General features: G+C 49.4%; 1 protein-coding gene and 1 long non-coding RNA gene across 2 annotated transcripts in view; both read left to right on the forward strand.

Annotated features, from left to right (window-relative positions):
• LOC144233334 (uncharacterized) overlaps window positions 1–12,056 on the forward strand; it is a 13,131-nt gene extending 1,075 nt beyond the window's left edge. Inside the window, exons 2-3 of the long non-coding RNA XR_013335643.1 lie at window positions 1,701–1,841; window positions 11,864–12,056. This is a non-coding gene — a long non-coding RNA (uncharacterized LOC144233334). The remainder of the gene's footprint in view (window positions 1–1,700; window positions 1,842–11,863) is intronic.
• An 8,144-nt stretch (window positions 12,057–20,200) lies between these two features.
• The window catches only part of CYP26B1 (cytochrome P450 family 26 subfamily B member 1), a 19,082-nt gene continuing 17,690 nt past the window's right edge, over window positions 20,201–21,592 (forward strand). Inside the window, exon 1 of the mRNA XM_077766297.1 lies at window positions 20,201–20,455. Within this exon, the coding sequence (XP_077622423.1) occupies window positions 20,252–20,455 (204 nt within the window). The 5' untranslated portion in view covers window positions 20,201–20,251. The remainder of the gene's footprint in view (window positions 20,456–21,592) is intronic.

Here is a 21,592-nt window from a genome sequence, read left to right on the forward strand (position 1 = left end):
CAGGCCCTCCGGGGGGGGGGGGGGGGGGGAGGAGGGATGTGGCTGGGGAAGCAGCCCTCCCTGCAGGGAGAAATATCTTGTGGCCCACACTGTTTCAGAAGGGGATTGAGAATGAAAAGCAAACTAGATTTCAGTCAGTTTTGTTACAGTTTTAAAATTCTCTACAACCATGTACTAGCCCACTCTTGGTGTGCCGTGGAGTAAGGAACAGGTTGAAAAGAGACTGAGTCAGGTGAGAAACCAAAACAACAGTTTAATTCCTGACAGGCAGGGTGTGGTCCTGGTGGTGATGGTGGTGGTGGTGGTGGCGGTGAAGGAGTGTGCCCGTGGATGTGTGGATGGGTGGATGAGTATCTTTTAAACACAGAGACCTAATCCCATTTCCCACAATCACTGTTAATTCTATGGTGACGTTCTTTCAGATCATTTGAATATGTGTATACTTTTTTCACAAGAAAATAGAATCATGGTATATTATATTACAGGTTTCTTTCCCACTTAATGTATCTTAAACATCTTTCATGGCAGCGTAATAGGATTTCTTCCTTTCTGAAGCCCATGAATGCTTCCACTGCATGGATATACCTGGGGTTTATTTAATTCTGAGTTGGTGAATATCTGGGATGTTTCCAGTATTTCACTATTGCGAATAATATCGCAAAACTTTTGTATACATGCTTGCCTTCTTGCATAGTATAAAATTTCAGGAGTAAAACTGATTGGCTAACGGTTGTAAGTATTACAAATCTTAATAGGAATTGTGTATGACTTTTGAAAATCACCAATTTATACTCCTTCCAACAGGAGAATGTGGCAGGGACCCACCCAGCTCCCCCCCCCCGCAAAATGGCTGACAGGTTGTCCCACAGCATCACTGATTAACTTGTTAATATCATCTTTATCTTATATTAAATTCCCATTTATCCTTGGGCCTATTTCTGGACTTTATTGACTGTTCCGTGATCATTTCCATTTCTGAGACATTACCATATTGTTTTAGTTACCATATCTTTTTTTCATCTGTTTTAATACCTACTAATCCCTTCCTACATCATGCATTTCTCTTTCAGATTTTTCCTGAATATTTGGATAATTATTCTTCCAGAGTAATTTTATAATTCTTTTTCTCAAGTTTCAAAAGTTCTATTGTGATTTTGACTGGAATTGCACTGAATTTATAAAATAATTTGCAGATACATAGCATCTTTATAACACTGTCAGTGCGTTGATGAAAAATATCTGTCCTTTTATTCATCATATCTAGATCCCTCTAACAGTTTTGACATTTTCTGCACTTGGAATCTTCACATTTCTTATTTAGCACAACCATGGATATTGAATGTTTTCATTACTGTTGTAAGTGAGAGCTCTCCTTCCATATTCTACGTTTTCTGGTTTGTTTTACTTACGGAAGTAATGTGTAAACATCTATCAGATTGGCAAAGTCATGCAGTCTGATATTAACAAATGTTGATGAGGATAGGGAGAAAGAGCGGTGGGAAGATACATTAATGCAACTACTTTCTAAAGCAGTTTTGTGCTGCAGATTCAAATCCCCTATTGCAATTCAAAAAGAAAAAAAAAAAAACTGAAACCTGGAAGTTCTTAACATATTTGGTGGCAAAACCTGACTTGATGGGAGGCTATTTATGGTCTTCATTTATCACACGTAACGTGGGTATTTTTACTTTTCACCACAGAAAAAGTCATGTATTTGATTATGGAATACTTCTCCCGAGCCCTACAAGGTAACGCTATACGGCACATGTACCACGCTGCCCTTCTAAGATCCAAACAGTTCTTATTATGAAACACATTTGGCTCCAACAGTTTTGAACAAGGTATTGTGGGTGTGTGTCTGGTGAAGTTAAAGATGTGCATAACCTAAGACTCCGCAACTCCGCTTCTGAGAACATTCCCCAGAGAAACCAATCCATGGGGAGACGCGTTTCAGACTGCACATTCTAGTATTGTTTATGATGATGGAAGAGTAGAAATAACCTAAATGTGGGGCACCTGGGTGTCTCAGTAAGTTGACCATCTGAATTCAGCTCAGGCCATGATCTCACGGTTTGTGAGTTCCAGTCTTCCTTCTCTCTGCCCCTCCCCACTCACTTGCTCTGTGTCTCTCGGCATAAATAAACACAAGGGGGAAAAAAAAAGGAATAACCTAGATGTCCACCAAGGGGAGAATAGGTTAATTGTGATATACTCATCTAATAGAGACCATATAGCAGTTAACAGCTACATGTGCCAACACGAACACTTTTTAAAATTTCTTGATTAAAAATGCAGGTTGCAGAATGGTAACAGCACAATAGAACTTTAAGTTTGAAAATATGCATGAGAATGACAGACACCAAATTCAGTGTGGTAAACATCTCTGNCCTTTTGCTTTATCTATAAAGTCTTAGCTCTCTCTTTTTTTTAATGTTTATTTATCTGTGAGAGAACACAAACGGTGGGGGGAGGGATGAGAGGGGGACAGAAGATCCTAAACGGGCTCTGCGCTGGCAGCAGCAAGCCCGATGTGGGGCTTGAACTCACTAACCATGAGATCATGACTTGAGCTGAAGTCAGACACTCAGCTGAGCCACCCAGGTGCCCCAAAGTCTAATCTCTCTCTCTCTTTTTTTTTTAATCGGAAATGACTCTGGCAAAATGTTGAGATGTTTTTACAAATGCATAGATTTGTATTCTACATAATAGTCCCAATCCTAAGAATTCTGGAGGGGGAAGCGTAAGCAGACGGAACTAGAGCAGCCGAGCAGCAGAGACCCAGGCATTTTGTGTCTTTCCGTTCTGTCGGGCTTAGCAGGCTGAGCATTTCACAGGCACAGAACAGCTGTGTCACCTTCAGGCGGGAGGCAGGGAGAAGGAGGAAGAAGGAAAGGCGAGGAGATGAAGGCCTGCGTGGGCCAAATCTGTTCTGTTCCTTCCTCAGGAGACCATGATTTCTTTCCGTCTTTCTTTAGATTTACAGATTTGCTTCCCTAAAATTATGTTAAGTATTCTCAAAAGTACTTGAACTTACATTACTATTTAAAATGATCTCTTTATATTACAACCTCTTACATCTTATTGGGCAGAAGTGAGCCACGTGGCCACCCCCAAAACCAATCACAGCCAAAGGGAGGAAAATGACCACATTTGGTTTAGACCAACTATGGTCATTCCCTGTAAGCTCCATGAAAACAGTGTTTTGTTCACAGCTTTATCCTGAGTGCCTACAAGAGTTTCTCTTGCATAGACTATGCTTATTAAATTGTATGGAAAGACCCAGCAGTATGTTTGAATGAGAAGATAAATGGAGCTGGGATGGGGGCAGGAGATCAAGAGATCTGCACCACCGTTTGAGCCAGTCTGAGTCCTGTCAGCCGTGAATCAGGGGGCAATGAGTTGTCAGGAGATCGGGTTTGTCACAATACCCTTGACCCACTGAGCCACGTGATGCAAACTATGTATTTGTTACAGATGAACAAACATGTTTTCCTAGCCTTTCACTTAATTTTTTAAATAAGCTTTTTATTTTGCAATAATCTTAGGTTTATAGAGTTCTACAAACTGATCCGGAGTTCTACAGCCCTCACCCAAGTGTCCTCTCCTGTTAACATCTTATATCACCACGTACATTTGTGAAAGTGTTAAAACCCCACATTGGTAAATCAGTATGAACTAAACTCAGATCTCAGAGGGCTAGCCCCAGCTTTTCTGTTCTGGGATTCAATCTAGGACACCGTGGTGCGTTTAGTTGCTACGGCTCCTCGGTATCCTCTGGTCTCCGACAGTTTTTCCATCTTTCTTTATTTTTCATGACCTTAACGGTTTTAGGAGTGCTGGTTAGGCATTTTACAGAATGTCCTCCAATTGGCATTTGTCTGATATTTTTCTCTTGAACAGACAGGGGTTCTGAGCTTTTTGAAAGAATGCCACAGAGGCGAAGCATCCTCATTACGTATCAGAAATTACATGACATGGCAATGAGAAAGAATGGAATCTGGCCATGTGTAGCAACATGGATGGACCTTGAGGGTGTTATGCTGAGCGAAATAAGTCAGGCAGAGAAGGACAAATATCATATGTTTGCACGTATAGGAGGATTAGGAGGAACTTGACGGAGGAACAAGGGGGAGAAGAAGGGCGGAAATGGTGGGGGAAAGGGAGAGAAGCAAACCATGAGAGACTTTTGAATGCTGACAAAAACTGAGGACTGATGGATGTGGGGGGGAGGGGGGATGGGCATGGAGGAGGACACTTGTGGGGATGAGCACTGAGTGTTATGTGGAAACTAATTTGACAATAAACTATTAAAAAAAAAAAAGAAATTACATGACATCACTGGGTGATGTGAACTTTGAATACTTGGGTATAGCAGCATCTGCCAGGCTTCTCCACTGTAAAGTGACTCTTTATCCCTTCCCGTACTCTAGCTGGTAGAAGCAAGGCACTAATTGCAGCCCACTGAGCTGTGACAGGGAGGAGTGGGGGTTAAGATTTACCTCCTAGAAAGGGTAGCTAAATAAATTATTTGGAATTCTTCTATAGGAAAGCTTTGGTTCTTCATCTTAATTTATTTAAATCCTTTATTTATCTCAGTAGGGACTTATGTACATGTTTTTGCACCTATTTTTATTTAAATGCTTTTCTCTCTCTCTCCTTGAGAGAGAGCGAGAGAGCGAGAGAGAGAGAAAGAGAGAGAGAGAGAGAGAGAGCATGTGAGCAGTGGGGGCAGACAGAGACGGAGACAGAGAATCTGAAGCAGGCTCTGTGCTGGATCTGCCCAGACAGAACTCCCCAACATGAGATCATGACCTGAGCCAAAGTCAGACACTTAACCCACTGAGTCACCCAGGCACTCCTAGGCTCTTTTCTTCTTTCTGTAATTGTGTATTGCAATATAAGTCACACAGCATAAAATTCATCATTTCGAAATAGACGATTCAGTGGATTTTTGTATACTCACAATATCCTGCAACTATCAGTATCTAATCTCAGAACATCTCTGTCACCCCAAAAGAAACTCTGTACTTATTAGCAATCACTCCCAATGCCCCTCTTGCCCAAATCTACTTTCTATCCCTACTAGTTTGCACATTTTGGACATTTCATCTAAGTGGAATCATATAGTACATGACTTTTGGTATCTGCCTTCATTCACTTAGCATAATGTTTTCAAAGTTTATCCACATATATAACATGGATCAGTCCTTCAGTCCTCTTATGGCTGAATAATACTCCACTGTATGGACATACTACACTTTGTTACCCATTCAGCTTTGATGGCCCTTTGCACCCTTTCCACTTTTTGGCTATTCTGACTAATGCCGCTATGAACACTGGTGGATATGATTTTTTAACATGTGTTTTCACTTCTCTTAGATACATACCTAGAAGTGGAATTGCTGGGTCATATGTAACTCTGTGTTTAACTTTTTGAGAAACAGCCAAACTGTTTTCCAAAGTGGCTGCACTATTTTATTTACCTTCCCACCAGCAATGTATGAATGTTCATTGCAGCCTTACCAGTACTTGGTATTTTCTGGGTTTGGGCTTGCTGTTTTTCATAATTGCCATCCTAGTGGCTGTGAGGTGATATCTCACTGTAGTTTTGTTGTGCATTTCCATAATGACTGATGATGTTGAGAATCTTTCCATGTGCTTATTGGTCACTTGTATATCATTTCTGGAGAAATGTCTATTCAAATCCCTTTGCTCTTTTTTAAAAAATCAGGTTGCCTTTTTATTGTTAAGTGGTAAGAGTTCTTTATAGAGTCTAGATACTAGTCCCCTGTCAGATACATGATTTGCAAATATTTTCTCCCATTCTGCGAACCTTTCCAGTTTTTGACAGTGTGTTTTCATGCACAGTGTTTTAAATTTTGATGAAGTCTCAGTTTATCTTTTGTTGTTGTTGTTTGTGCTTTTGGTGTGATCTAAGAAACTGTTCTTTATACAAAAGCATGAATATTTATACTTTCATTTCCTCCCAAGAGTTTTATAGTTTAAATTCTTATATTTAAGTCTTTCATCATTTTGAGTTGATTTTTGCATGTGGTGTAAGTTAGGGGTCCAAATGCATTCTTTTATATATGGAGGTTCAATCGTCCGACATCATCTGTTGAAAACACTATTGTTTTCCCCCCATTGAATGGTCTTGGCATCCTTGTTGAAATCAAGTGACAATATGGGCTGATTTATGAACTCTTAGTATTTTGGGGTTTTGGGGGTTTTTTTAAAAAATGTTTATTTTTGAGAGAGAGACAGACAGAGCATGAGTGGGGGTAGGGCCAGAGAAAGAGGGAGACAGAATTTGAAGCAGACTCCAGGCTCTGAGCTGTCAGCACAGAGCCCAACATGGGGCTCAAACTCATAAGCTGTGAGATCATGACTTGAGCCCAAGTCAGATGCTTAAGCGACTGAGCCGCGCAGGTATCCCTGAACTTTCAGTTTTTAATTCCCCTCTCAAAGCTATATGTCTAGCCTTTGGACTTCTGTATTTATTTTATACTTTGGGTTATAATCCAACACCATGTTATTTATTTCTTTGCTCAGTTTTGGCCATTGTGATGCTTTCTCAGGTTGGTTCCTGTCTACCTTTGAAAAACCTCCATCCTCTCATTTATTTTAACATTTCCTTGATTTATGGAACTATAAGATGCTCCAGGTTTATCTTGTACTTTTCCTGTTCCAGTCCTAGACTTAACTACTTCTTCATGGGGCTCTAGCTCCTTTTATGATAGAATGATATTTAGAAACCAAGATCTGGGTACTTAGAGTGCTCATTGCTACTGGGGTGGTGTTTATGGGCTCTCAGAGCTAGATACTTTTTTATATAATAACCCATGTATACACACATATCTGTATTTGTTTCTGTATCTCTACGTCTCTCTCTGTGTGTATGGTGTGTGTGGGGGGGTGTGTGGGTGTGTGTATGAGTTTATACAGGTGTTTCAAATTCTAATCCAGTACCAGAGGGACAATTCTAACCTTTCCTGTTCTCCAATGATGAGAACCTGGCTCCCACCATCTACCAGACATTTACTTATTCATTCAGGCCCACTATACAGTTTCAGAATTTCTAATTCCTATTCACCTATTGTTAATTGGTTGTACTAGCTTTGATCATACAGAATTTTGAAACTTAATGCAGTTTAATTGTCAGTCCTTTCCTTTAAGCATCTAGTTTTGTTTCTTTGTTAGAAAGGCTTTCCCAGCCATCATCAACCTCCAGATTATAAAAACATTTTAGTTTTGTTTTACTTTTAGATAATTCAATTTATCTGGAATCTATTTTGGGATTATATGAAATGCAGCTTTAAACTTTTTTTTTTCCCCTCTCAAATGGCCATCTAAAGGTCCTAAACACCTATCATTATTAGTCAGTCCTTTCCTCACTGATTTGCAATGCATGAGTCTGTTTCTAGACTCCATATCCTACTTGTCCATTTGTCTATTTCTGTGCTAATAGGAGACTTTTAATTTTTAACATCTTAAAATATGTTTTGATAGCTAGTATGGAAAGTCTCCCATCATTGATCATTTTCAAGATTCTCTTAGCTATTCTTGTATGTTTATTATCATGCATGAGCTTTAGATTAATTTGTGAAATTTCATTTATAAAATCCCATAAGGATTTTGATTGTGATTACATTGAATTTATCCAGTTCTGGAGAAACTGACATCCTAACATGGTAAGTCTCTATTTAGGTCTTCTTTCATAAAGTTTTACGCTTTCTTCCCAGAAGTCTTACGTTATTCACGAATTCACACTATTCACATTATTCATGTAAATTCCATGAATATTCACATTCATTATTTATTTTAAATTATATTTTCAAATTTATTAATGCTAACATATAAGAAAGCTATTGATTATATGTCTGTCATATATCTGAGCAAGTTACTACATGCTTTTCTTAGATCTAATAGCAGAGTAAAATGCAGTAAATAACGGTAAATATGTATTGTATACGTGCATCACCACAGTCAGAAGTAAAACAATAGAAACAATGCAACATAAATTGATCTCAAAAGTAGCATTAACTTTTCAAGAAACCTAAAACCAGATTTATAGTGCAAGATCGTTTATGTAAGTTAAAACCGCATACGTACACACGACAGCGTTATTTTCAAAGATAGTGGAGACTTCACCATGGGTATATACCTACACAGGGGCGTATGGGTCTGGGGGTGAAGTGGGGGATCCAAAGTAGGGCCGGAGGAAGGAAATCAAAGCGAAGCCTGTACTGACTGAAAGACCCAAGAACTGAAGACTTGTTTCCTCTCCCTGAGGTCCAAATAAAGGATCTAGAAGCATGAATGCCTATGGTGTGCTCTCACCACAGAGGACGCTGGCTGAGTGGAGGGAGCCCAGGACTGAGGCTGGGAGGGAAGCTGGAGTCAGAGAGCCAGGCTGGGCCCCATCCTGAGGGCAACGGGGAGCTGCTGACAGCTTTTAAGCAGGGAGGAACATTCTGTTTCAAAGGTTCCCTTCTGGTGACCTAGAGGGTAAGGAAGGACTGGAGCGGTGTAGTGTTCAGGAGACTACTTTAAAATCACGGGAGAAAGACCCAGGTCACAAGTTACATGTGTGAGTCTGTGTAAGTACCATGGTGGTCTGGAGTAAGGGGGTCTAGGGACAGTGTAGGACGTCATAATAGACCACCTCCTTTTTCACGGGGACAGTCATGGGCTTTGCTCATTTCAGTAGCTCTCTGAAGAGGTGTGAAGTCTGCCAGCCACATAGGGTCCAGTGACTGAGCCCCTCCTCTCCCAATCCCATTCCCGCCTCCATCCCTGCTTCCCTGGGCACAGAGAGCAGCAGACTCAAGGGCCAATTCCAGCTCTTCCCTCTGGTTCCAGAAGTGACCTTGCACAGGTCACATCTTCTCTCTGGCCTCACTTCCTCTCTCTTCTCTTTCCAGCCTGTACTTTCTTTGGCTTCCTATCATTCCCCTAGCAGTAGCCCCCAACAGGGAAATCTTGCCCCCTCCTGAAATCCGCCCCCTGCCCCAGTGGCTCCAAAGTCCTGACACCCTCCTTAATCTTCCAGCTCCACTGCCCCACCCTGGTGAGGAGGAGCAACAAATTGGTATCGTAATGGCCCTGCTGATTGCATTATGGGTGTCTAATGCAATATGCCCTCATGAGGACCATCCATCAGAGCAGGGCCCCTCCCCAAGTCCCTGCCACCCCAGTCACATTAGTCAGGCAGCCCATTCATCACTACCACACACCTCCATGGACACTGGCCTAGACGGATGAGGGGCCAAATCAGATTTATGGGGAGGAATCGTGGAAAAAATCAGCCCCATCCATCTCCCGGACACTGAGGAGGGAGCCCCGTGTCCCCACTCCCTCCGAGGCTCCTTAGGGATACGGGTGCTAATGGAGAAGCCAGCCAAGTTGCTTTTGTTTTCCTGAAGCTCCATTCCTGAGCCCCTGTGTTGCCTAGCACAGCTCTACAACTAGCTTCTCCAGGAGTTCATAATTTTTGGAGCAAAGCCCCTGCCGGATGGGGACACGGTGCCCAGAGTCAGCCACAACTTCTGAGAACCCAGGGAATTCATTTAACCAAATCCCTGGGTTGTGCCCGTTGCTGTGAGTGGAGGATGGGAAGGAGCAGGCACCAAGCCCAGTTCAGCAGTGAGACCCAGGGCAGCTTGCTTGGGAAAGGTGATTTCACCCCAGCCTTCCCTCTGGATGACACCTTGCCCAGGGATCATGCTAGCTCTGCCGGCCAGACTGGGCAATTCTCCTGTGCATGGAACATACTTGGAGAGGATTGAGAATGAGATGGAATGAGAAGGGGGAAAGCTACCTTTCAGGGCCCAGGATTTATGAGAACAGAAGCCTGTATCATCAGAGGGACCCTCTTTAAGAAAATAATGCAAAAATACGAATTGCTACAGCCACTCTCAGATTTTCAGAAGGAACCTGTACAAGTGAGAGACCCCAAAGTGTCAGCTTCCCCAGCCTTACCTTGAATCTGCCCCTGTTATGAGCCCATCGCTGGTTCAAACATTTATGTGGATTACCTTTTTTTAAAGCCTCACAACTGCCAACTGTCCAGAAAGGCAAGAACTTATTCTCCCCATTTGTATTTAAAAAATATTGAGACTCAGAGTGAAGTGACTTGGCCAAGACTCTAGAGCTGTAGAAGGCAGAACCGACCCTCTGGCTGGTGCTCATCCCGCCGCCCCTTGGCCTATGTTGAGTCGGCTGGTCATGCGGTGGGCAGAGAGGAGCCCCTGGCTTGAATGGCTCCTTTCCAGAAAACTCTCTAACTGTGGGCGTGGTGTCCTCTCTCTCAGCTGTCGCTCTGCACCCGAGTGCTGCAGCTGCCTTGGAGGGTCTGGGAGGGACCAGTCAGTCACAGGACAAGGAGGGTGGAAGTTCTTGCAACGTGGAGCCCTGGATCAATGATGGGCCCTCTGAGCTCGGGGCTGCCCCATCAGTAGTTAATCTTGCTTCCCCCAAACTGACCATGGCCCCATCTGAGCTGGGTCCTGGGGGAGGGAGCTCAGCAGCTGAACAGAGCTGAATCTGCTTAGGCAGAGGGCCATGCCGGATCCTTTCCCCACCCCCGCTTAAATGTTTATTTTTGAGAGAGAGAAAGAGAGCAAGCAAGGAAGGGGCGGGGGGGGGGGGGGACAGAGGATCCAAAGCAGGCTTTGTGCTGACAGCAGAGAGCCTGATGCAGAGCCTGAACTCATGGACCATGAGATCATGACCTGAGCCAAAGCCAGAAGCTCAACTGACTAAGCCACCCAAGCGCCCTCATGCAGGATTCTTTTTTTTTTTTTTAATATTTTTTTATTTATTTCTAGGAGAGAGAGAGAGAGAGAGTGAGCAGGGGAGGGTCAGAGAGAGAGGGAGTCACAGACTCCGAAATAGGCTCCAGGCTCTGAGCTGGCAGTCAGCACAGAGCCCGACGTGGGGCCCGAACCCACGAACCATGGATTCTTTGAATGTGAGTGCAGCCTTCTCTGAGAAGCCTGGCCACCCCTACTCCTTCCCTCCTCCCCACAGGCCTCCCTCCCTCTGCCCAGGCTCTGGGAAGGAAGGCGTCTCTCACACTGCAGGCCAAGCCAATCACTGCTCATCTGGGTACAAAGCTGCTGAGAATGGTGGGCAGTTCTCCTCCTGCCAGGCCAGAGGCTGCGAGGCCATGCGGTTCTGTCCCCCCACCTAGTGTCAGGAGAATGGGGAGTGGCAGGGCACGTGTGGTGTGAAGGAAGGACACATGAGTGTCCTTGAGCACATATGTGTGAGTGCAGTTAGACCATCTGTGAGAATGAGAATGGGAGCATCACCCAGCAGAGGAAGCATGAGACACCCTTCTCTGCTCACTTGCTTCTCCACGTGACGGTTGGGTCTGGTCTCTTCCTCACAGTTGCCTCTTGCCCCTGATGGCAGTGCCTCGTCTCCCCTCAGAGGGCATGCCTAGCCCGCAGGTGTCTGAGCTGGTGCTTAAATAACTAGCGTTACTGGGTAGAGAGTAAGCACCCCTATTTCCCACCCCTCCCTCACCTGTCTCCTGCCCTTCCCTCCTGCCTTCCCCCAGGCCCAGGCCCCTCCAGGTCAAGTCATGCCCCCCCCCCAACTTGCTCCTCCGGCTCCTGGACTCCCCTGCAGTGGAGAAGATAACGTGCGGAGTGATTGCACCCCCCTCTGCTGTTGGTCTGCTTCTCTTCCCATCCCCCACTCCCACACGGGTTTTGTGTGTAAGCACTACCTGTTAGGTGTGACCCTTCTTCGGGGCTCACTGGGTGCTGTCATTCCCTGCTCCCCCAGAGGTCCCCTTCCTGTCTCAACCCCGAGCACACAGCAGAAGGCTATGGAGTCTGGTTATGTCTTCCAGGAAGCTACGGTCTATGGGAGATCATAGTGCAATGAGGGTTCTCTACCTGATGAAAGACAAGCGGCCTGGACAGAGTCTCAGCCTGGGGACAGACAAGCTCATACTCACTTAGAAGGTGCACCTAAAATGTTTATGTCACTATGTAATGTGGCAAAACACCTCAGTGAAACAGACGGTTCTAAATACAATTATAAGACGCAAAGATTAACTCCTAAAAAGGAAGCTGGATAAAGAATCCTACTAATGGGTGTCCATAGGTCAGGGAGCTCTGTGTGCACGTGCACGCATGTGTGCAGGTGTGTGTGGGTGTGGGTGTGCGTCCCTAGGTTGAGTAGGGCTGAAATTGCTAAGGGGAGTTTCTCGATAACCCTGGGAGTTTAAGTGCGGAAGGGAAGCAAACAAGGTTATCAGTCTCAAGTGAAGTTAATGAGGACGTGTTATGAGCAACGGAAAGAGGTCCCTCTTTCCCAGATTCCTTTTCCTGCACTTGTACCTGGTACTCCCGGGGACTCTCTCCTGGCCTGCTCCTCTTTCTGTGTAGGCTTCTCTATCCCCACGTCTTCCATTAGCATCTGAATACAGATGATGTTCAAATCTCTCTCCAGTCCAGATCTCTCCCTTGTGCCCCAGACTTGCCATATCCAACAGCCCACCAGACAGCTCCATTTGAATAACTCTTATTCATCTGGAACCTTCCAGAGCAAAACCAGACTCATCTTGTGCCCCAAGCCTCGCCCTTCTTTGGAGTTCCTTAGCTTAGAGGATAAGATCATCATGCACCTGAAATCCTAACCCCCCTCTCCCTCATCCCTTCACCTGCATTCACTTGCCAGATCTGTCCACTTTTTGATTGAAACTCTAAATACATCTAAAGTCTGCCCACAGTTCTCTATCCTCACTACTAGTGAGGTTTAGTCCTTAGTATGCTGGCTAATGGCTCAGACAAATCCCAATTCCCAGGGTTTGAATTCCAGGAGTGATAAAGTCTAACCCCCCAAAATGCAGCAGCGTTCACTTGGGCAAGTTTTTGAACTACTTGGTACCTCAGATTCCTCCTCTGTAAAGTGGAGATAATAGTATCCACTTCCTGGGGTCACTGCGAGAATTAAATGAAATAATACATCTGAAGCACTTAAAAAAGTGCCCGGCACATAGGCAATGCTTAACCAAGTGTTACCTATTACCATTGTGCTATTGTTATCACAATTGTTAGAACTGTTACTATTACCTGAGTTATCCCCCGCCTCCTGCCTGATAGGTCTCCCTGCCCCTGCTCTCAACCACTTCTAACCCAGTTGCCTTTCCACGTTCCGGAGAAGCTCTGAGGCTCCCATGGGGAAGGTAGAGTGCTCTGTGAATAGGTGGCAGACTAGATCTGGGGTCTAGGTCTAATGGGCTCCAGAACGCTTGTTCTTAGCTACTAAGCCCCTCTGCCTATTTGCCGGTGCAAAGAACGAATGGATCTGGAAAGCCGGATTGCGAGGAAGGAATGAAACAAGTGGAGGGGAAACTAAGAAAGGCAGAGGTGCCCCAGATTTTCCATACAGGCGGCCATCAAGTTGCAGGAGGTGAGAGACCAAGGCCTGGTGCTGAACTTGATTGGAAGAGGAAGCATAGAGTTTGGGGAGTGACCCTGATGGACAGAGTGTGTTAACCAAAGTCCTCCCAAGAACTTCCTAGTACCTCCTGAGTGGTCAGGCCCAGGCATGGGGAGGAGGTGAGAGCCTGGAGGGACCGCAGGCATGGGCTAGAACAGCCCTGGCCAACAGAATAGTCAGACCATGGGCGTCTCTTGTCTTTGGCCTCCATATCTGTGTCTGAGGAGAAAACGAAGAGGAGCTGCCGCATCTTAGCCCTCAGTTAGCGTGAGCTGGGGTGGGATGGTTGCCGGCGGAAGTGTGAGAAGAGCAGTGGCAGGGGTGTGGGGGGAGGGCAGAACTCAGTGGGACAAAGCACACAGCCTCCCCACTCTGCCTCTCCGTGTCCTTCTGGCAGAATCCGCAGGAGACATGGCTTGTGCAAGAGGGATGCTTCAGGGTGCAGAGCTCTGCCAGCGAGGTTCTCAGCGAAGCTCTCTGTCTGAGCTCTCCGGGCAAGGCGCTGGCCACTCAGCCAGCCACGGGAAGGCAGGGTAGGGGCTGGGCTCAATTTGTGCACTGTCTCCAAGCTCTGGATGAGAGCGGATTTTCTGTCAGCCTTGTTCTTGTGTCTGAGGCTAGTGCCTTGGGTTGCCACCTTCCCCTCGGCCCCCAAAGAATGGAAACAAGCGGTCCAGCGCGCCCATGCCCCCCTAACCCCGTGTGCCCTGCCTAAGGCCTGAGGCTGCCCTGACAGTTCATCCTCCATCTAGCAATACTCAGAGTTCGGGGGCAGGATGGCACTTTGGAAGAGAAAAGCATGCCCCGTCCCTCTCCTAACCAGACCCCTAAAGGGAAACTGGCTGCACAGGCTGAGTTGGGGGTGGGGTGGGTGCAGAGGCCCCTGCACCTCTCTGAGCCACCTCGCCCAGAAGGCTTCTCCAGCAGCGGGGCGGGGTAGAGAGTCCTGGAAGGAGAAAGCCCCGCTCCAACTTGTCTGACTCAGCCCATGTGAAAATGAACACTGTTCCTTTTAAAAATCAACAATCTTGCAATTTCTGGGATCCGTGGGATCCGTGCAACTTAGGTCGAGGTGGGGGGGGGGAGGGGGAAGCAGTTTTTAACACCAAACCACCCGAAGGCAAATTCACTGAGAGCCACCCAACCACATCCCCTGCCTTTCATATCGGTGTTCTACCTTCCACAAAAGCTCTGGGTTCTCTGTCATGCTTTCTTTTCTCTTCCTGGATCCCAATTGTCAAGCCTTCAAGAAAATGCACTTCAGTCCTTTGTCACTGAGTGTAATTTGATAAACTGAGCAGAAACACACTGCTCTCCCCATCCTTTCAAAAACTGTTACTGCCAGAGAAAGAGGCTGAGGGAAAGAGATCTGAGGTCTTTGAATGGACGTTTAAGCACGAGCGCGCGCGCGCACACACACACACACGCGCGCGCACACACACACACACACACACACACAGAGTCTCATGCACATACCAGGACATAGAGTTGCCTGGGATGGGAGGAGGTGGAATCCCAGAGTCTGGAGCGTGGGGGCCTGGCCCTGGGGTCCTGGGGCGGATGCCCTCCCAGCTCCCAGCGACTCCCCTGGTTGCAGGCCTGGTTGCAGCCGCCCAGTGGGCGGTGCCAGGGCAGGTCTCAGGCTATAAAGGGCTCTTGGCTCCCCGGGCCAGAGGGAACGCCATCGCTGCGGCAGTGTCCGTGCCAGCCACAGCCAGCTTGGGGCACTGCCGGTGTCCCATCGCCACCAGGCAGGCTACTCTTTTCCAGGCAGTGCCGATTTGGACACAGCTGTCAGCTGCGTTCCTCGTACCTACCCCGTTCTCTCCATCGGCAAGTCCCTTTCTGGGTTGCTTTCTTCTGGGTTGGGCGTGGGGTGGGAGGAAAAGGGATGGGGATGGGGGCTTTGACAGGGGANTATTTCCATTTCTTTTTAAAATTCCTTCTGGAGCAAGTCTCTGAAGCTGAGATTTCTGGGAAGAGGTATGAGATGAGGTGCGTTCCTTATTCAGGCAAAGGAGAAAGCAGCAAACTTCTTTCCCAAGGGCCTCCCCTTCCCAGGGCCGCAAGAGGGTGGGTGAGGGGCTCCCTCCTAGCCGGGGGTCTCTGGGAGGTCGGGCGTGAGGAGCCAGGCTGTGCCTGCATCCGACACTGGCAGGGAGAGACCCTTGGACAGGGGTCATTATCTGTGAGACAAAACTAAAATTAAAAAAAAATTAAAAATCCAGACAGCCGATGATGATGGGATACCTGGGGGCGGGGCAGGAAGGAGCAATCACACCAAAGGACAAAGAAGAGAGAAGCCCTTAAGAAATAAATAACTGGAGTCCAGAATCAGCTCGGCTCCCCAGTGTCACGAGTAGCCCGATGGCGCCTCCAAAGAGGTGGGTGGGCCGGCGGGACTCCCACAGGTGGTGGTTTGGAAGGGGCCTGTTAATGTTCTAAACAACAGCCTCAGAGCCTCTGAAACCACGAGGAAGGGGGACTGACGAGGATTCAGTTCCCAGGGTCTCTAGAAAGGCAGCATTCATGGCACCAAGGTGATTTTCAAGCAGAGCCGGGCTGACTCGCCACCCCTAACCAGCCTGGACCGGAGGGTCCCCCGCCTCCTTCAAAATAGCCAGGGCACAGTCAGGGAGCGTCCTCTAAACTGTCCTTGAGGACTGGGCACTGGAGAGGCACTGCCGGCCTTGCCGTGCCTGCTCCGGAAGGAGGGCATAGAGTGGGACATGGTGGACGAGCAGGCCTCGGGGATGACTATGTGGGGCGGCAAGTTGGGACCCAGGGCCAAAGGGACACCGTTGGAGTAGCTGTTTCCGCTGCAGTTCTCGGAAGGCGGAAGGCGGTGGAGGATGTCTGCGCAGGAGCCGGTGTCCCCGGTGGGACCCCTGCTATGCAGGAAACGAAGGTTGCTTCCCCGCTGGATTTGGGGTGTTTCAGGAAAGGGGCCTTGCCACCGGCAGGCATGTACTGAGCGGTCTTAGGATGAAATGAGGACCAGCCTGCGGCCTGGAGAGGGAGAAGGGGAGTGGAGAGCTGATTTCCCAGGACTCCTGGATGCCAGCGAGACGGGATGGGGCAAAAAGCCGACAGAACTCCCTGAGGTGAAGTTCTGAGCTTTATCCCTCCGGCTAGACTACCGGGGTCCAAGCTGGGAGACCTAGAAGACTTTGCATAAACGCTGTAGACCCCTGAATGCCAGCTCTGCTTCCTGGCCCCTGTCCCCCGGTCTCTGCTCTCTGGTCACTGATAGCCTTTGGCTCTGGTTAGAGGAAGCAGAGGTAGTTTTAGGGAAAAGAAAGTAATTAAGTGTAATTTTTAAAAATTCAAGCCCGAATGATGCAAAATTGAGTGTAAAATCGACACCTCCCTCTTCTGTCAGCTTGAACGGTCAGAATGGACATTGAACAACGGGGCAGCTGCCCTGTGGGAAAGGATCTCAAGTCTCCCAGGGCTGTGTGCTTACTTGAGGGAGGACTGAGTAGGACAGCACAGTGGGGATGGGTGGAGGGACTCTGGGCCTCAGTTTTCTTATCAGTACAGAAAGTAATATGTGTATCTCATATCTAAAAATAGCATTATCTCACGGGGCTCTATGGAGATGAAATAAAAGAGTGCCACAGAAGAGATCTGTGGGCTCTGTGGGCTGCAAACATATAAGAGGGCTTTGAAAGGTGCAATGCCTCCATCCCTTTGGGCATAGAAAGTCCAGGACATTCCTGGGGCGCTCTGTGCTCTGATGAGGAGCAGGCCTCGGGACAGATTTTCCCCCGGGGATGGGTGGTTTCTGAGCCCGAGGTGAGGGCTTGTCTTGCCCACGGTCTGCGTGTTCCAAGAGTGCCCGCAGCCTGAGCTCCCCCACCCCTCCTGCCAGCCGTTGCAAAGTCCATCCATGCAGAGCTCCTTCTGAACCCGCATCGCCATGACTGATTTTTGGCGTCCCGTCTTTTCCACTGATTTCCAGGTGCCTGAAGGCTACAGGGATATGAGACACAAGCTGTGAGCCAAGGCTTCAGAGGACTGCAGGCAATAGCCCGTACCCTGGGGTGTGCCCCGGGGAAAAGGATGGTAGATGGGGTGGGGGTGGGGGAGTCTACAGGCGTTTCTGTGATACTGGCAGCAGCCAGCCTGGAGGGAGAGGGACACTTATGGGGTAATAGGCAGATCAGTCACAGGCCAGAGTGAGAAAAATATTCTGTCTGATAGCCCACTCCTGCTCCCTGAGCCTCAACCCTGGTGGGTTGAGCTGTGACCCACCTTTGGGGCAGTCCGCAAGGGGCCAGCCACATTCCTTTGGCCAAAGGAGGGGTTGGGTGATGTTCGAGAGGACAGGGGTTCAGTCTGGGGCCAGGGGCAGGGTGCATCTGTGACCAGGATCAAGGGTCAATTTGGAATTAGGCTCAGGGGCTTGTTTTAGGTCAGGGTGATGGGTCAGACTGAGGTCTGGGGCCAGGGTCGGAAGTCCATCTGAGGTGGATGAAGGAATGTCCCCTGATGGAATCCGACTGCTGAAGATGGTAGCTGACCCTTCTCTGTCCTGACCGCTCCGAGCAAGCCTGCTGCACAGACCTAGCGTTCCTACTTTCCCCAGCATCTCTGGCCTGTCCTAGAAAATCACACCACCATGGCTTTTCTTCTCTTTTGTCCTAAGTGCTTGGTGGGATTTGAGCAAAGAGATGGTTCCAATTAGGAAATCCAGCAACTATTGTTGTGGGGCCGTGCTGTCTCTGTGGACATTCCCCAGGACCCCACTTGGTGGCTGAGCAAAGAGGACTCGGAATGACTTCCCCAGGCCCCCTCCCAACTCCCGCTCTGCCCCTGAACGGGAGGGGAGGATGAAAGTGCATGAAAGCCATCTCCAGGAGTATGGGCAGGGACAGGGAAGACAATGGCTTCTGGGGCTGTGTTCCTGGCAGAGCAAGACACCTTTGTGGACCTCTGAGGTTGGTGGCTGGGAGGTGGGGGTTGTGTGAATGTGTTGACTATGATTCTCTGAGTGTATGTGCCTTCCTCTTGTGTGTGTGCACTCACCATTTGCCTGTGCCGCAGTTTGTATCTCGATAAGACCATGTGTCCATCGTTTCACAGGTGTGTGTGTGTGTGTGTGTGTGTGTGTGTGTGTGTGTGTATCCATCTTTCAGAGACAGATGTCTTCACGGGTGGGTTCCCTATGGTCATCTTGCCCATTTTACCTTGGGGCCAGTGCTGTGTCTCGGCGGCAGGCTAGGTTCTTAGGGGCTTCCAAAACAGTAGGGTCTCAACAACCTCACTGAGCTTCAACCCCACGTGGGGAGCCAGGTGGGGCTGGCCTCACCACTCTTGGGTGCCCAGGCCACTTGGCTGTCCTGTGAAATCTCCCTGTCCTGAGGGTGTGCCCCAGCTCTGTTATTTCTGGGGCTACAGTGGTCCTCACAGGAGCTTTGTGAGTATCTGGGCCCCAAGCCGTCTGGGGCGGAAGCGTGAGAGCACTAGGGTGGGAGAGGAGCCCTCTGGGAGCCCACACGCAGGCTCTTCTGGGCTAATCTTCCACAAGGAAGGGAGATGGAGGGCCCGAGGAACAGAAATTGCTTCCCCCTGAATCTGTAGTACTACAACTGTCCACCAGGTGGGGTTCCAAGGCAGAGAGTGAGAGTCGAGATGACAGAGCTCTAGAAGCCAGAGACTAGCTTTCAAATCTCCGCCACCACTTCAACCTCCGAAGCGCTCTTACAGGGAGGGACAGCACATATGCTCGCACCTTAGACGCTCACACACATTTTCTTCGAGTGAACTCTAAAATAGAACACGTACTGGGTGCAGGGGAGGTGTTAAGAGGGGAGTCTAGTTTCGTTTACACACACACCACCCTAAACTGAAGGTGGGATATCAAGACTTCTGCTCTGGGAGTGCGAGAGTGAACGGCAGANGAGGGCGAGCCAGGCACTAGCTAGACGGTGCCGGGCTTGGCACGCGTAGCTCCATGTATCACAGACACGCAGGAGGAGAGGCCAGATGACAGACGGATGCACAGACACGCATATAGCTCCACAGAGAACACACGAACCCGCAGACACACCACCCAGCTCCACAGATGTCAGGCCGACCCAAGGACACACACGCGCGCACACAGGTGCGGCCCCGGGCCACACGCACACCTCGCGCACGCACGAGCGCCGGGCCCTCTGCGGCGGGCTCCGAGAAGGTGGCCGCGCTCACCCAGCTTGTTTATTTACTCATTTGTATCAATGAACGTTTGTACCCGACTCCTCCCGCCTCCGGGTGCCCGGGCTGCCGCATTTGTCCTCGGCGCGGGACACTCACCCGGACCAGCACCCAGGGTTCCTCCGACGCTGCGGGGGGCGGAAGGCACTACAAAGTTAGGGGGTCCGAGAGGAAGGGCTGCGTCGTGAGCGGTCCAGGACGCGGACTGAGAGAGGGAAACATTGGCGTCTCCTAGGATGAGAGACATATGAGNCTGGACAAAGTTTTCCAAAGTTTTCCGAGTGTGATGGTTGCGGGAAGAGCTAATCCACCAGCTTGATTCACGGCTTCATCTCAACCACCCTCGAGCAGTCCCCAAGCCCGCTATAAGGGAACAAACAAACAAACAAACAAACAAAGTTACACTCCGAGTCTCCTCGTGTCTCCTCTCTCTCTTCTTTTAGGCAATTTTTCTCCTCCCTCTCTCCGCTCCCCTCGCAGCCTCCACTCCCCTTCCCTTGGCCCCTTCCTCCTTCTCGTTTTCTGCTGGAGNCGGCCCTCCCCTCCCCCGCCGCGGCCGGCACAGCCAATCCCCCGAGCGGCCGCCAACATGCTCTTTGAGGGCTTTGAGCTGGTGTCGGCGCTGGCCACCCTCGCCGCGTGCCTGGTGTCGGTGACGCTGCTGCTGGCCGTGTCGCAGCAGCTGTGGCAGCTCCGCTGGGCTGCCACCCGCGACAAGAGCTGCAAGCTGCCCATCCCCAAGGGCTCCATGGGCTTCCCGCTCATCGGAGAGACCGGCCACTGGCTGCTACAGGTAAGGGCGCGCTCGCTCCGATGCTCTCCGGGGTCCGCTAGCGGTGAGCGCGGGGCGGAGGGAGCCGCGCGGGCGGGCCAGGGGGCGCCGGGAGCTTGAGAGCACGGGTCCCCGCCCCGCCCCTTCACTCCTCATCGAGGGTGCCCTCCGGGCTGCTTCTGCCCGCCCGCGGCGCGGTTCGGAGCCCACTGGCACCCGGTGCGCAAATTCTGGGAATCTGATACGAGAGGTCCTCGGACCTGAGAGGGCCCCCAAAGATTGACTTCCCCCAGTCTCTGGCGACCCAGCAGGGGTCTAGTGGGCTCCCGGCGCGATGCGGGCCAGAAGGGGCGTCGGGTCGTGAGCCGCTTTCGCCTCCCCTTCGTGTCCCAAGTCCCTGTCGCCGTAGGCTTCCGGGGCTCTGGCGGGGTCCTTGGGACCCGAAAACTGAGTCGGGGAGAGGAAGGAGTCAATGGCCCCCAGAATTGCCCCTTTAAGACCCCGGCTGTGTTCCCCAACGCGTCGTCGGCTGCGCTAGGCACAACTGCCCTGGTCCAAGGTCTGAGAAAGTCTGTGTATTTTGTGGTGGGGAAGGAAGGAGGTAACCCAAGGAAGATGAAAAGCCTGAGACTCGAGGGTTCTTGGCTTTTAAGGAAAAGGGTCTATTTACTTATTGGGTGGGGACACTGTAGCAGGGGAGAGGAACCTGGGATTGGTGTGTGAGATCCATAGAGTGTGTGCATGTTTGTCGCCAGACGCAGCAAGACCGCACACTGCTGGTGATAATAGGGGTGGGCGCGTCGGGGACCAGACTCAGGTAAGGTAATGGGGAGATTAACCTGGAATTAACCTCGTCAAGTGCTAGACAAACGCTTTTGCAAGTGGATACACACAGGATTTTTTTCTTTTGGGTGGGGGGCGGTGAGAGACGCCTCTGGTTAACCGCGGGAAGTGTGTTGCGTTCGCGTGTGCACCGGGGTTGGTCCGGAGGATGCTGATGGCAGTTAAGAGAAGGATGAGTGTCCTGAAGACAACCCGGCAAGGGAGAAGTGGGGCGGGAGGCGAACGCATAGACCGGCGGGGTTAGAAGTGCGAAAGCAAGGCTTGAAATTCACAGACGCGTGCAATCCGCGCGCGCACATACTTCCACCCTTTCCG

The sequence above is a fragment of the Crocuta crocuta genome, unplaced genomic scaffold (genome assembly GCF_008692635.1).
Source record: "Crocuta crocuta isolate KB4526 unplaced genomic scaffold, BGI_CrCroc_1.0 scaffold113, whole genome shotgun sequence".
Taxonomy (NCBI): Eukaryota; Metazoa; Chordata; class Mammalia; order Carnivora; family Hyaenidae; genus Crocuta; species Crocuta crocuta.